At 39.8% G+C, this 15,345-nt stretch overlaps 3 protein-coding genes across 8 annotated transcripts in view; 1 reads left to right on the top strand and 2 right to left on the bottom strand.

Annotated features, from left to right (window-relative positions):
• Nucleotides 1–470: 470 nt before the first annotated feature.
• Nucleotides 471–12,922, bottom strand: SASS6 (SAS-6 centriolar assembly protein). Of its 6 annotated transcripts, NM_001031273.2 has the most exon segments (18): nucleotides 471–1,680; nucleotides 1,783–1,810; nucleotides 1,812–1,875; nucleotides 2,317–2,408; nucleotides 2,668–2,790; nucleotides 3,632–3,741; nucleotides 3,911–3,992; nucleotides 4,577–4,756; nucleotides 4,838–4,927; nucleotides 5,267–5,461; nucleotides 5,665–5,856; nucleotides 5,957–6,076; nucleotides 6,837–6,914; nucleotides 7,846–8,017; nucleotides 8,878–8,982; nucleotides 10,008–10,087; nucleotides 11,737–11,797; nucleotides 12,832–12,908. In NM_001031273.2, coding segments are annotated over 18 exon segments (1,923 nt in total). In that variant the 5' UTR covers nucleotides 12,900–12,908; the 3' UTR covers nucleotides 471–1,597.
• The window catches only part of LRRC39 (leucine rich repeat containing 39), a 19,032-nt gene continuing 13,694 nt past the window's right edge, over nucleotides 10,008–15,345 (bottom strand). The window contains exon 10 of the mRNA XM_040704963.2: nucleotides 10,008–10,087. The gene's annotated coding sequence lies outside the window, so the exon portion shown is untranslated. The remainder of the gene's footprint in view (nucleotides 10,088–15,345) is intronic.
• The window catches only part of TRMT13 (tRNA methyltransferase 13 homolog), a 10,057-nt gene continuing 7,681 nt past the window's right edge, over nucleotides 12,970–15,345 (top strand). Inside the window, exons 1-6 of the mRNA XM_422313.7 lie at nucleotides 12,970–13,141; nucleotides 13,393–13,439; nucleotides 13,546–13,612; nucleotides 14,374–14,436; nucleotides 14,555–14,624; nucleotides 15,097–15,203. Of these exons, the coding sequence (XP_422313.4) occupies nucleotides 12,989–13,141; nucleotides 13,393–13,439; nucleotides 13,546–13,612; nucleotides 14,374–14,436; nucleotides 14,555–14,624; nucleotides 15,097–15,203 (507 nt within the window). The 5' untranslated portion in view covers nucleotides 12,970–12,988. The remainder of the gene's footprint in view (nucleotides 13,142–13,392; nucleotides 13,440–13,545; nucleotides 13,613–14,373; nucleotides 14,437–14,554; nucleotides 14,625–15,096; nucleotides 15,204–15,345) is intronic.

Genomic DNA, 15,345 nt, shown 5'->3' with positions numbered 1-15,345 from the left:
ACATAAACCAGTCACTTATTGGAGGCAGTTCACATTTGGTGCACTGCAGATCTGCCTTTCCTGTTCTGAAATTTGTTAATCTTTTCACATCCTTTGAAGTTTTTTTACATTTGAACAGGCCAGGGAGGTGTAGGTATTTATCACATTTGAATTAATTACCAGACTCTTCTTTGATAGTTTATTCATACTTCCACATGAAACAGACCAACTTACTTCACCTTCAGCTATACCCACTAATGCTGAACTAGAAAAAGCAGTGCAAGGACACACCTTAGAAATGGGCGGCTGCCACCTGGGGACCCTATGTGCAGTACAGCGGTGGTCCAGTACTGCAGCAGTGCACAGGGAGCAAAGGAGCAGGGAAAGAAGGTCCAGAGAAAGGTGAGTAAAACATCACCATTCTGGCACTTAGCTCATCTTGGCACATCATAGTACCGGAAATGGTAACATAGTACTCTTAACAACGTTACTTTTCAGAGTTTTTGATAAACTTTTAATATTTCTACAGAAGCATGTACATTTCAAAACAAATGGATATACATAAACACAGTGCTGATTATAAACAAATACACACATTTCACACTGCAAAACAATCCCCTTAAATATACAGTCCTCAGCTGCAGTTAAATATCTAAGGTATGAAGTATCTTTAAAAACAGAAGTATGTAGACAGTCTCTACAATAACAGTGTATTTTGGATGTTCCAAGTACTTGCCTGCCATATTTAAGAATGAAATATAGTTACATGATTCTAGCATTTCAACCTAGATAGTAGAATGTGCTGAATAGATTTAGTCCATTGCAGTTTGAATGTTGGAATATTTACAGTAGGTTTCTGTGCAATATTACATTTGTAAAGCAGGGAGACTACAAGACAGCTTTAGTTCATCTGTTACAACATTCAGATACGTTGTTTTATAGTATTTACTGCTTGGTTGTCAGGAATGTAATACTGACAGATAGGTAAGAAGTTAGGGCAACCCAGGCTGAGATCTTTAAACCGTAGTTTTCACTGAAGGTATAGATCATTTAGGATCTTCCATTATTTATTTATTTTTATTATTTATAAATCCACATGCAATTCAAATTAAGCAAGGTTTCAAAATTAAAACTGCAAGAGAGGAAGGGGTCATGCTAACTCACAAGCTTGACTGTTATTAAAATAGTTCTCCAGCACTTTCTGGGCTGTTTATTTGTAATATCCTTTCTCCGAAAGAACTAGAGGAAAGCATTATAAGAAATCATGTTGCCTATCAGAGAATACCAGAGAATACAATTAGAGAGTCACACTTGTCAAATACTGTAACAAAACCCAAGTAAGTGGCACTGACTTCTTTTCTGGAAGACTACAGGCCAGGAGAAAATACAGCACTTAATTCAGTGACTAAAGTACAGTGGTGTTACCATTAAGGTTGAGGCTGCTTAAAGCTCTATCTTTTCTGAATCAGCTGAAAAGGCATCCAAATAAGATATCTTTCTCAAAGAAAACTGATTCAGACAAAATTGTCAGTTCACCCTGATACTTTTACTTAGGTCAGTACAGGACATTTTCAGATCCCCTGAACAGTTAAAAGATAATTCTTAGTATCCCTGGCTACTATCCTGGAAAATAAGCTGAGGTTGTTGTCACTGCAGCTGGTAGTGATGGCTGGACTTTTGGTAAGTAGGGTTTCAAGTTCTCTGTAGAAGAGCAGAAACACGACAGTATTCACAGAACCGTAACTATTATTACCCTTTAAGTACATCTCAAATAAGGTCATGTTTAACTACTTCCAAACATACCTGAGTTAAGTGTATTTTGACTAAGCCCTTCGTAAAGGAATGCTATCTTCTTTTTTCTTGAAATACTTGGATTCCAGCCCCAAGTTATCACCGCTAGAAATAAAACGAGTGAGCAGCATATTAACAGCAGTGGTGGATAGAGGCTCATTCAACAAAAAACAACTGAAGTAGAATTACAGAGTTCCTATGAACTTTATCATTCAACTGTTAACTATGACTGAGTAAATGAGAACCGTCTACAACTAATGGTCTGACCGTATCACCTGGTAGCCACAAACTTGTCACCAGAAGGAACAAACTGCTCTGGGACCTCCTCCTGAAAGCAACAATATTCATTTGTTGCCAACAAACCAAGCTTAGTGAGCAGTAAGTTAGCTACAACTTCAAATTCATAAACATGGAAGTGACGAAAAGCAGCTCACAGAACGAGCTTGGTAATGGAGGTGTTCTGTACAATTCCAGATATCCACAGAAGACAAAGGGCTTTATAACAGAAGAAAAAAAGCAGCTAAAAATGGAGTGGATGAAACTTACTTTTCCTTATTTGCTGGATGACCAGTTGCTGCAGTCACTACCTGAACATCTGAATGCTGATCTATTTTTGAAACCTGCGAGTTAAATTGAATCTGCAGGAACAAAAGAGTTGCAGGTTACATAAAGCTACTCCAGATGCAATGGTGCAGCAGCAGCCAGTATTCAGAGTGGGCTTTACAAGGATTCATTTTTCCATACCTTGAACAGCATGACAGTCAGCATACTGTCCCCTATTAAGCAGTGCTGGGATACAGAGTAAGTATTAATGCATTCTGACAAAGATTCAAAAGAATAAGCTTTGATACTTCATGCTGTTACATTCTTAGTCCAACACAAAAGCCCGGTGCCTACCTTCGGTACTGGACAGTGGGGGCTTGGGTTTTTGTTATGCGCTGGTTCTGCAAACTTCTGGAAGGCGTAGAAGGGAGAAATGGTATGACTGATTCCTGAGCTGGGAAAGGAAGGTCGCTCAAGCTGTAGAGAAAGAATACATGAATAAAAGAACTAGAATACATCTGTAAAGGAGAACAATTATTGAAATGCATTTGCTGAACAGATTTAAAACTCCAAACTTAACTTTGCAAATGTGGCTTCTTGTTAACACTTAAACCAGGTTAGTCTTTCTAATGGGAGGGAAAACAAACCTTTTCCAAGAGTCTGTTCTTAAAGAAAACTGTAGCTTTTTAAAAGTTATAGTATATGTACTATTTTAACTTATGCTGCTCTTTTAGCTTATGCTAAAAAAAAGTCATATTTAATATATTAACCATAGAACAGATACAAGGCATGTATCTGTAAGTCAGATGTCTTTGCTTGAATATACCCTTCCATTACTAAGAAATTCATTAGTTGCTAACTGAGACAGACATCTGTACACACAGGGACAAAACAGTACAGAAACCACTAAGCTATTGTTCTCAATGAAAATAGTCTGAGCTTTTTTTTAAACTTTGTATTTTCACATTTCTAAATCTCCCTAATAGAAGTATCCAAACCTAAAAGTAAAATTCACTTTTAAATCCACACAAAGATCATTAGTATGTAAGTTTACCTCACAACACAAATACTGAGGGTTAGTTTTGTTTTCAGCCTCTGTTTTATGTTTTCAAAGCCTGTTCTAGCATTGCTAGATGAATTTTAATAAATAAGAGTTTCAAAAATAACCCCCAGGGCCAGCACCTCAGCTAGCACCCAGGGGGCTATTAAGCCATAATAGTAAAACAAACTACCAATACAGGGTTAAAAGAAAAAAAAGGTTTTTTTTTAGGCCATGCATTTCAAGAAATGATGACTGTTATCTATACTTCTGTCTTACCATGCCGTGAGGTGACAGGGCAGTCCTAATGCCACCATGCATGCTGCTGGGAGTCTCCATCCTCTTCAACATCTGAACTTCATTCAGCTGTTTGTTTAGCCACGTGATTACTAAAGAGATGAAAAAAGGTCAAGCCCTTCCTCACAGAAAAGTGGCAGCATGAGGGAAGTGCAGCTCTTCACAAGAAAGCAAACAAGCATCAGTACAGTTGTCTTCCATTAATTTTCAGTAGCACCTTAATCATTATATCATTTTACAGATAAAATAGTATAAACCTACCGTTTTCGTTAGTTTTCAATAACTGCTTACTTTCTTCCAGCTTCTGTATTGTAGTTTCTAGCTGTTCTTGTAACTTGCAAACCTGCAACATCACCATACTAATTATAGAACCATCAATAAGTGTAGTACTCATTAAAAACTCAAGAAAAATTATCATATAAATAAGTGAAGGATCAGAGAAGTTCTAGAATTACATAAAGAAATTAGAACTCAATTTTATGCAAAAGCAGTATGATCTGTTTCTAGCTTGACTTAGTACAAGCCAGCAGCCAGAGACCTTTCTGACCTTTATTTTTGCTGATGAAATAAGGAATGGGCCCTAAACAGGGAAGAAATTCACTTTGTTACTGTTCTTGCCTTCACAAACTTTTCCCATGAATATACCTTCTGAAGCCTATTTGGTATGTTGCTTTGTACCCCCAACAATACGATTTTAATTTTCTTGCATGTGGATGAATCTCTGTTGCAAGTCAGTTTAACATGAAAAAATGAAATGTTGATTATGCACTTAAATAAACGTATCAAGTGCATAAGAGTAAATTCTTATGTAAAAAATTAAGACCTCATTGCTGTTAACAAATATTTTAAGGGCTTTAAAAACAACACCAACCAGCTACGCTGCAGACAGTAACACGTGCAGGATGCAGGGTTAACCTATCACAGTACCTCCTGCTCTTTCATTCGAAGAGATTGTCCAGTCTCCTGCAGTTCTCTCTGTTCTTTTTGAAGTCTCTCTTCTTTTTCTGCTAATAGTTTCTCTTGTTGAATTGTTACTGTATTTTTCAATTTTAATTTACTCATTAGAGTTTTCAAATCTCCTTGTAACTTCTTGATAATTTCATTAGCCTACAAAAGAGAATTTTTTCAAAGTAACTCCTGAAAAATGCAAGATGACATAAAGCAAATGAATGGCATGTTCCAACAAACCTTAAGAAGTTCAGCTGACAGCGACTTAATTGTTGTTTCAAGCTTTTCAATATGACTTTGTTTTTTCTCTGTATTCTCCTCCAGTATCACCTACAAAAGAATTATAAATGTTTTATAACAGTAAAGATGTGGAATATACACTGCGTAGAATTGTAAATAGAACCTCAGCAACTCTTTTACAATCCATCCTTGATTTTTGGTTAAATTACATAGAGGTCTCTCAATTCACCCACTTTTACAACTACCACCACAAAATATTACAACAGTAGCTGCCTTCAACAACATTAATCCAGTATATTTTTGATGCCATGATTCAGCATCTTTAACTACATTTGAAAGCTTCCTTGCTGCACTAATAAAAGTCTGGTTATCCAGTAACCTTTAGAGACCTCAGTTAACAAGGTTCTACAGAGCTTTAGAAACTTGAACCTTTTGTTCTTGTGTCGCATCTAGCACTTCTTTTGTTCTAATAACCAGCTGATCTTTGTCTTTGATCTCTTGTTCCAGAACAGCAACCCGGGTCTGTAGCTGGTTAATGAATTTCTCTTTTTCGTGACATTCAGCATCCAGAGTGGTGTTCTCCCGACGCAGTGACACTACCTCCTGCTTGGCTCTTTGACATTCCTAGAATTTATGGAAGGAATTGGTTTTCATTCTTTAAAACAATCAAAAGCAAATTAAAAAAGATATATATGCATTATACTAAGCATAAAGTAGAAAAAAGAAAAATCAAACTTAATAGGCTATATTTTCTATTCCAAGCATAGGCAGGCAGCCATACTGCTCTAAAAATCATCATCTTGGTTAGGGAAATTAATAAGCCATACATCTTCAACTCCAGAAAGCTTTGCTTTCAGTTCTCTGACTGTAGAGTCTCCTTTGTATCTCCTTTCTGTTAGATCTTTATTGATGACCTCAAGTTCCGAGAGTCTATTCTGCAACTGTTGGATACTCCTCTGATGCAAACTTTCCAATTCCTTTTTCTGTTGTTCGTGCTGTTGTTGGTACTGAGTTTGTGCCTATAATGCAAAGCGAAACAATGATCATTCAGTGAAACTGAAGATTAAGCTACAAAACTACTCATGTAAGAATACTGATAATTCTTCTCCACCGTCATACCTGGAGAGCTCTTTCCTTCTCAGCTGTCAGCTCTTGTGTGTGTTTGCTTGTCAGAGCAGCAGTGTACGATGTCCATTCATTTTTCAGTTTGTCCAGTTCTCGGCTCTTCTCTGACAAGCTCTGTTCAAGTTAGACAACCATTCAGGGTTTTAGAAAAAGTATCATGAATTTTAAAAATGCAGCATTTCATTAAATACCAAACAATTTTCTACTGTTACTTCTTAAAAGTGTGTGTTTCAGCAGAAGGAGCCAAAGTATTCATTCATTATATCAACAGAGAAGTGAGGTACTGGAAAGCTCAACTGCAGCTTTTTGACTTTGTGTGAATACAATAGTCTTCATTTCCAGTTCTGTTTTCTTCCAACTTAGGAGTGATAAAACAGTCTGCTGCTGTTCCTAGCACTGTATCTCGTAGAAGTTTTAAACAAACTGCTCTTGTAGGGAGGGAGGAAAAAACCCAAGGTCATCAGAATTATCTTTTCCTCTTCAATTTGTAATTCTCCATTCCATTCTATTCATATCTCCATTCAGCAATCTAGTAGCCCCAGTTGCACAGAAACTGCAAAGATGAGGTAAGTATTCCATTACAAAAAAAAAAAATCTCCATGATAGGAGTTTTAATGGATTTGTTTTTCCTGTTTCACATAGGTCAAAAAGCTACCTTTGTACTTCTGGAGTTTGACCCATAGCTATCATCATCCTCTCAAAGCATAAATGCAAAACCACCATTGAGCTGACTGTTAACAAAAAGTAAAATAATATAATCAAAAAGCAGAGCAGCATAATCTCCACGCCTTCTGATTTATTTATCACAGTTTCTGCAAATCTAAGGATTTCTACCCATTCACAGAACACGTAGAAAGTTAAAAATGTACATTACTTGTTGAGTGTAGCTCAGTTGTCTGGTAAAATCCTCTTCAGTTTTCCTAAGCTTATCTTCCAATGTCATTTTGTCTTCCTATTTAAAAATAGATATCTAGACTAAATCTTAGCTCCCAAAATACCAGTATCCAGCTTCTACTTTATCATCATACAATTGGTATGCTGTTGCTTAGACACAGTATTTGTGGAAAAAGCATCTTACAAAACAAACTTCATATTGAATAAGATATAAAACGTACATTTAAGAGAAAAAGGAAATGAAAATATCCTGCATTATGCTTTCGATCAAGCCTCTATAAGGTAACAGAATCTTATAAAGACTTGTTTACAAAGTAGTTCCATTAGTAATAGATGAACTGAAATACTGGAAATTCAATTGGTTAAAATGGCTTATTAAGTGGCCATTGACATGACAGTACAGTGAACGAGAGGCAAATACCAGGCTATGAAAGAGACAACAGTTACACTAGAAGATCATTATTTTTGTATTAAGACTTAGCATACTATCAACTGCATCAACATTGTAGTTGTGAGTTGCTATTTAGAGTCAGTAGCCTTCTGAAGTCCATAAAGCCTCAGAATTATACATGCACACCCGTGATTTCCTATGCTCATCTGCGGAAGAGGCAGAAAGCTTACAGGATGGCCCTTTTGCAGTTTATCTGGCAATCAGCACAAGATTATGAAGCACCAAACAATGAAGCACTCAACAGCTGAACAGCACACATATATGTAAAACACCTGATTTTCTGCCAATTTAAATTATAGCGCTTGGTTGAGTGCATATGTAAGATTTTCATTGCTAGAGTGAAATGAACAATTTAATTTTATAACAGACAGCCAAATAACTGCATGCAGTGACATACATGAACAGAATTTTAAAAACCAACCAAACTACACAATTCTGTGCATACTTCTGAAGTTAAGACTGATAAAAACATGAAAAACCATTCCTAAGTACACATAGCATCAAGGCCTTCTTGCAGCCATGGCAATCTTCACTTTACCTTAAGGCACTTCAAGCAGCGGGCTAAAAATTTCTTTATTTCTGCATCATTTCCCGGTAGGAATTTTAGAGAGAGATGGGTAAGATGTTTGAAAGGGTTGGTCTCCACTACATTTAAAGAGACAGGTGTGTGATCTAGAACAGATCCTGAATAAACTAACTGCAGCAAAAACCTGGGGGAAAACAAAAAAAAACCAACATTTAACATTTTTTTTACTGAATCTATTTGTAGATCCTACAAGCTATTTTCAAATAAAATACATTTTTATACATACAATAAAAGGCTGTCACGTGCTTGTTTTGAAAAGGACTGAGACATTTAATTCCAGTAAATAATTATCAACTAGAAGGCTTGCACATTTTATCAAGAAATGTAAATAAATAAATAAATAAATAACAACCAAGTATTGGGCTTCGGAAAATTTTCTGAAGCCCCTCTTAGACTTGTGAGTCCAAAACCAGGTCAGGCCTTTTCCAAAGGAAAACAGACCCCTGACTTTCAGGTATCCCATCAGCTAGTTAAGTTCACAGTACACAACACATACTTCAGGAGCCGCCCTAGCTACTGGAGCCACATAAGATGCACAGCACTTCCCCAGCACTCACACACCCAAAACCACATACAGAAAGCTTACTACACAGAGGAGCACACCTCAGGTCTGCCCCCTTCCATTTTTATATCTGACCACTGAAATGAAAGCAAGAGAAAATTCTTGTCAGAATGCCTTATTACTCTGCCTTCCCTGTGAAAGAGAACAATTTATTTGTACTTGAGTCCATCACTGTCCAACACTGTTCCCAACACACCAGTGCTGTGTCCCTACACGTCTGCTAGCTCACCAGCTTCAACTATGCTAAGGAGACAATCATCAGGCAGCAACACCACTAAGACCTCTTAACATTTAGGCTCTGTCAGCAACACCCAACCAATTGATACTGCAGGGAAAGGTCGTATTATCCCTGTTTCACTGACAAGTATTTTATAAACTCAAAACACGTACACAGAGTAATACAGTACTCTCTTATTACCTACCTTGGGATATCTTTGTTCTGTTCTTGAATGCATTGTTGAAGCAGATCTATAAACTTCTGTGGGAAAGCAGAGAAGTCCACCAAGAGACCTTGCTGGGATTTTAAACTACATAAACAGATTGGGGAAAAAATACTAGCAATATATAGAAATGTAATTTCTTTCCTAAAAATAAAATATTTTGTTTACACAAGTAGATTGAACCAATTCCGATCATATCATAGATGTCTGATGTGTTACTTTCAATCCTGACCACTAAAGAAATGCAATCACAACTTGGACAATAATCACAAGAGGATATTTTTAACTTCAAGAATTCTTGCAAATGTACTGCACAGAGGAAAAGTTATTGAGGCTGAACAAGTGTTCCTTCAGCTACAAGTCCTCCTTAAGCACAAGGGCACACGGAGCACCAAAGAACAATGCTTCCCAGATGAGGGGAGGCTCAAATGCCACAGACACCACCTGCCCACTTGCCAGTTTAATTGCAAACCTTCACCACAGATATAGTGAACTTGCAGGAGTGTATGCAGAAGCCATACCTTGTGTAATGACTATATAATGATACACTGAATTCTGCACATCTGTCTATTAACACTATTCTACTTAGAGCCTCACGCTGATCACATGCATATACGATGGTTTTGTTGTTTTTTTTTTTATAAAGGAAAAAGGACCTCAACCATTTGTGTGTAGTGCTCAGCTAGAACGCAAAAAAAAAGTAAAAAACATCCACAAGACAAAAGCCTCAAGTCTGTAAATCTGCATTTATGCAAGCATAAACTTTCCCCTTGAAATATGTTCTTAAAACAGCACACAAACATAACAATCTCTAAGAAGCTGCTGGGTTGACAGAAGAGACAGGGAGCGAGACAAGCCATGGCACTGCAGCTGCGCAGGGACCTGGGTGTCAGGGTTCTGTCACATCCGCACCACCCTGAGCCACTCGCTGCCCTGCACTTTGCTGTTACACAAGCAAGTGAAAGAGAGCAGCACTGCCAAAATATTGGCAACAATCTACAAGTGAGAAACGCTAGAACTCAAATTCTAAGATAAATCTTTAAATGCTAAAAGCTTTATTTCATTCTTTATGACCATTTCTAAGTACTCACAAACATTACAACTTCACCTGCCTTTGAAAGTCTTCCTCAGATATGACAAGGTTATAAAGGAAAAAAGGATCAGCATCATCAGTCAGTCTCACAGCCAAATCCTGAAAAGAAAGATAGTGAAATACGATTTTAAATACCATATGCCACTCTGTATGTTCAAATATTGTAAAGCACTACTGCAAACAGCTTGCTTAATATTATTATTACTTTTAAACCAAAAGTAAGATAAGAATTGTGACAAATAATTTAGGAGAAAGCATTAATATTTAATGTAATCTCCATTTTAGGTAATACTGTGGGGAAAAAGCAACAACTCAGGAAAATTACTTCTCACAAAACTAAACAATGCAAAAATCATTCAACTTTCAGCAGCAATATTTCAAAATCCTACGTGTCTTCTTATTTTACATAAAGAAAATTATTTGCAGTTTTTCCTCCCGTCATTAAAGAGCGTGCAGATCCCACTTGTGAGCAAGCAGTTGATCATAAACACAATCACTCCCATAACTGCCAGCTTTTTAGCTCACACTGTTCCTAGCAAATAGAGACAACACCTTCCGAGTAGCCCATCTATTTGAATACAGAGCTTAGAAAGCAAACAAAGTTGATACCACTAGAATCTAGTAAGCTCATCGGGAACATGGTAGCATTATGCTGCTTAGCATTTAAAAATGAACCAATTTGTTCACTGGAAGCCTACACAGCATTCTGGAAAAGTTGCCTTCTCTGTCAGCGTTAGCCTTTCATTACAAAGCTGGGGCCATAACAAACACGAGGTACAACCCAGTACCTGCCAGGTGCTCAAACCTACACAAAGAATTTAATATGCCCCAACAGAGAGGAAGTCAAACAAACAGAAAACTGACCAGCTCCTCCAACTGAACTGAAGTGTGACCACTGTTCACACACAGAACCAAACTACATTTCAGTAATTCAGGTGCTGCTAACAATAACACAGCTCTTGGAGCTTTAAAAACAAACTCAGCAATTACACATGAACCAGCTGCTAAAACTGCTGATGGCACATAACCACTTGGGTAGGCTGCAGAGAAGGCTAAGAGCCCTGCTTGGTTTCATGTCCCATGAACTGATCCAAGTGCAGGGAGTTATCTGCTTAGACTCATCACTGATGTATGCAACTGGCTGTCAAGGCACCCGCTCATACATGCTGAGACACAGCAGAGTTCTTAGCTGAACGCTGTTTCTTCATATAGCATTACCATTGCTGCAGTTAGCAAAAGCTTTAAACAAATAACAATAAATTGCTGCACTCACACACCAACCTTTCTTCATTAACTCTACCATCAACTAATGACCACTCATAAACATCCTGATAGGTAGAAATAAAGTTTAAGAGACAAATTAGACATAAAACACATTTTATAATCCCCAAGAGTAATCTTACTGCTGACTTCCTAAGACTTTTTCACTGTGTGTGCAGCACACACACGGATACAAAACAAGATGCTGCACCCACACAGAAGTTGTCATTCTCATTAGTTAAGGAGAGGACTCTGCGAGGACTGCTGGTACTCCACACCCCAAAATAAGAGCCAAGGCCAAACATGCCTTTAAGCTCCTCCAAAGGTCCCCAAATACTTCTGATCTTCAAGTTAATGAAGAACAGAACTTGAGTGACAAGCAGATCAACGTCTTATTCTGCAGAAAGGGAAACTTTGCCTATTTGTCTCACCATATAAGATAATACAGATAAATCAATGGAAAACACAAATACAACTAATCCACAAACCTTTTTATGAACAGGGTTAGAAATTGACAGCAGCTCAACATTCACTCGAACATTTAATCTCCTGCGTACAAAAAGGTGCAACTCATTAATAAACCAAGAAAACGGTCTTCAAAAGGCATGTTCACAGCTACATTGCAGGAATCGGGTGGCATTCACATATAACCATTTTCGGCAGAAACGTCAAGTACTTAAGACTGCTTCTGAGCTACCCAGGAGTTGCCATCACAGCTCCTCAATCAGCTCAGGGCTTTTTGTTTTTGTTTTTAGTTTTGTTACTTGTTATCCATAAACTTCAAACAGCAATGCAGAAGCCTTGAACCTTTTTTCCAAGACCAGCAATTCTGCAAAATCCTACTGACGTTTACTACCGCTCGCAGAAGCGCAGCACAGCCGTTTAAGCACCGACTCCTCAGGGCCGCGCAGCTCCCGCAGAGCGGCCCGGGGTCACGGCGCTACCGGACACCTCAACCGCTCAACGCTTTCCGGCGCCGCCAAGCGCCGCGTAACGCGGCTAAGACTCCTGTTACGGAAATTCTCTACGTTTAGACACGTTTCACGCAAAATAAGCCAGCGCATCAGGCCACGCACGGGCGCTGCCGCTCCCTGAGGGAGCCCCGAGCGGCGCGGCTCGCGCACAACCGCTTGGAGTGCACTAGAAGCGACCCAGCCCCGGTGTGCCATGCCCGGGCTTGTCCGAGCGCTGCGGGCAGCACCGGGCGCCGAAACGCTCCCGGAGACCGCGGGAAAAGCGTCGGGAGAAAGCGGGCGGCTGCAGGGTAACGGCAGCGCCCTGGCGACGTGCTGAACACCGCACGGCGGCAGGCCCACGGTTCTGGGCAGACCGCAGCCCCAGCGCCCCTCAGGCGTCCCCTCTACGGGGCCCGTAAGAGCCACTCCGACGCCACGGAACACCTCCAGGCCCGCTCCTGCTGAGCCCTTTCCTTTATCGGCCCCACCAGCGGCCTCACAGCCGGGACGCAGCCTGCGACTGCTAGGACACAGCAGGGAGCGAGGAACGAAGGGAGAACAAAAGGCACAAAAGAATCTCCCCACAGCTAGAGACGAGACGCAGCTACAGCCTTGCCCACCGCTCACCTCTCCTCGCAGGCCTGGCTCCGCACCTGCACACACACCTCACAGTTGAACAGGAGTTCCGCCGCCATCTTGCGCTTTGAGTTTGGCGCCCGGCTTCCGCAGAGGAGGGGCCTCAAGATGGAGCCCAGCAGCGCCCGCGGGGTGCGGCGGGAAGAAAATGGCGGCGCAGGACGCGGCTAGCGGCAGCTCGGGCTTTGGGCCAGGCCCGCTGCCAGGGCGGTGCGCCTTCTTCGTGCAGAGGAAGAGGCGCTTCTGCAAGATGGTCCCGGCGCTCGGGAGACGCTTTTGCGGGGAGCATGGGCAGCAGGAGGTACTGCGTCCTGGGGTGACGGGAGGGGCTGCCTGGGCACCCAGGTTCTGCACGGACCGACCGTCGGTTCAGCCGTGCAGCGGCACTGCCGGTAGTTACAGGTTTGGGATCTGCTCGAACGTTCGGTTCTTGCCGTTTCCCCAGACCCCTCCGACTAGATGGTTTGCGATTCTCACATGTTTCTCAGCAGCTTTTGTACAACAGGAACACTGAATGCACGCTGACGTGTTGTTTAAAACTTTTTTAACCAGAAAGAAAACGACAGGAAAAGAATTCCATGCCCTCTTGATCAGAAACAGTAAGTATATGCAAATACTTTTTTTTTTTTTTTTTTTTTTTTTTTTTACATCAAAGATCTCACTATAACTGATGTGACTTGCTTTTCCTTTCTCTTTGGATTTCAGTACTGTGTATGAAGACCAACTACAGAAACATTTAAAAAAATGTAATTCCAGAGCGAAGCCAAAGCCGGTGAGTGCAAAGCTGTGTAGCCCTGCCCATGGTAGCCTAGTGCAGCAGCCCCCTCAGTGCCATAGGGAAAGCCCAGCAGTAGCAGGCACTGCAGTCAGCACAGCGTGGCAGGAGAGCACCTATTCATCTGAAATGGAATTCACATTCTGCACTCCCCATCTGCTGTATCCCCTTCCACTGTAGTTTGGTACAACTTTTCAGTTCTCTTAGTTATGAATGGAAATGTGGAATGGATTTTTCTCAGAAACATTCTCTAAGAGTGGTCTCTCGCAGTGCTACCAAAAACACTCATTTTGCCTTGGAAAAGCAAAACTAAAAGGGAGCTGTAGATATTTCCTTGCCTCTGGCACTCTCCTAACCCATCCCTGCCACCTTTGTACAGGTTAGCAGTGAGCCATGGAAAGCTTGGCTGACATACAGGCAGTGCTGAAAGAATGAATAGGATAGGATGCATGTTTCAGCAGCTGTTCCAAGACAAGATAATAAGTGCTGCAGTTGTAAAGCTGTCATTGTTACCAGCTTTAGTAACAGCTTAGTTCTTACTAACATCTTTCATCTTGTAAAAACGTGCTTGAACAGTAACTTCTGCTGGGGACTCGGGATTAGACTTTAGGAAAAGAGGTTTTTTTTTCCTTTGGAATCTCTTCTTTCGCAGTGGATTTCTGTTGCTGTGTACATCATGATGAAAGCACTGAAGAACTTAGCTTTTTTGCTTCAGAGTAATAAATAGAATCAGATTGGTTTTCTTTTGCTTTTTAAAGGTCTACTTTGTTCAAGATATTAATGCAGGTGTAAAAGATGTAGCAGAAATACCAACAGATCAAGTGAGTACATGTATGTGTTCTAAAGCTTTTGCCCTACATAACGTACTGCCATTTATGGTAAGACTAAAGAACTGGCAAAAATAAAATTTCTTGCCTTTGTGTTTTTTTCCTTAAAAAGGTAACTCTCTCTTCCCTATCCAAAGAAGAGCTAGAGAACTTAATTATCAAGTTGAAGAAAGCAAGTAATGGTGAGCTCACCTAATACTAAAAATGATACATTTTGAATAAATGCTTCCTCTTTATTTTTGCTGTTAAATATTTGTGAAAAGATGAGATGAACCTGATACTGGACAAATCTGAAGTAATTAAGATGTAGGCAATCCTCTAATAACTAAATTTTACCCAGCAGAAAAAAACTAGGTTTAAGGAATGATAAAACATTGATCTTTTGTCCATATAGCTGCTTTTCCTTCCTTCTGTGCTTTTTTTTGTTTGTTTGTTTTCTGCTCGAATACCACTGCAGATAAAAGTATATATATTTCTGTTACAAAGTTACATTATAGACATAAGCTCCCAAAGGGCTATTTTGTTCGTGCTGTAATTTAAGCTTGTATCTGAATGTGAGTTCCAACATACCTTGAACGGGAGTTTTGCAACATATGTGTTGCAAAAACAGAAACACTTGAAACCTATACTGAAAAGTTTTGTATTTGTATGCAGGTCTGGAACTTGACCTTAAAGAACAAGTACTCTCTCACCAGGCTTTACAGGAAGCCTTAAATGACCCAAAGAACGGGGACTCTGCTTTCAAACACTTGAAACAGCAGGTATGGTTACTGCTATGGATGTCTTTAAAAAGGTGTAACCGTTCTAATGACTGCACATGCATAGTGTTAGGTACTTTATACAGAGGAAATCTGATGCTTTATAATTCTGTGCATTTCAAATACTAGCATACATAAATATATA

Source organism: Gallus gallus, chromosome 8, assembly GCF_016699485.2.
Source record: "Gallus gallus isolate bGalGal1 chromosome 8, bGalGal1.mat.broiler.GRCg7b, whole genome shotgun sequence".
NCBI lineage: Eukaryota > Metazoa > Chordata > Aves > Galliformes > Phasianidae > Gallus > Gallus gallus.
This window is presented reverse-complemented; position numbering and strand designations above follow the sequence as displayed.

Excerpts from the sequence above, each read along its gene's own strand:
- SASS6 (XM_046944425.1), bottom strand. The coding sequence starts at position 12,899 with ATGGCGGCGGAACTCCTGTTCAACTGTGAGGTGTGTGTGCAGGTGCGG. Across the intron at positions 8,018-8,877 it reads CAGAACAAAGATATCCCAAG|GTTTTTGCTGCAGTTAGTTT; the intron begins GTAGGTAATAAG and ends GTTTTCCCCCAG. Across the intron at positions 5,462-5,664 it reads AGCTTTCTGGAGTTGAAGAT|GAATGTCAAAGAGCCAAGCA; the intron begins GTATGGCTTATT and ends CATAAATTCTAG.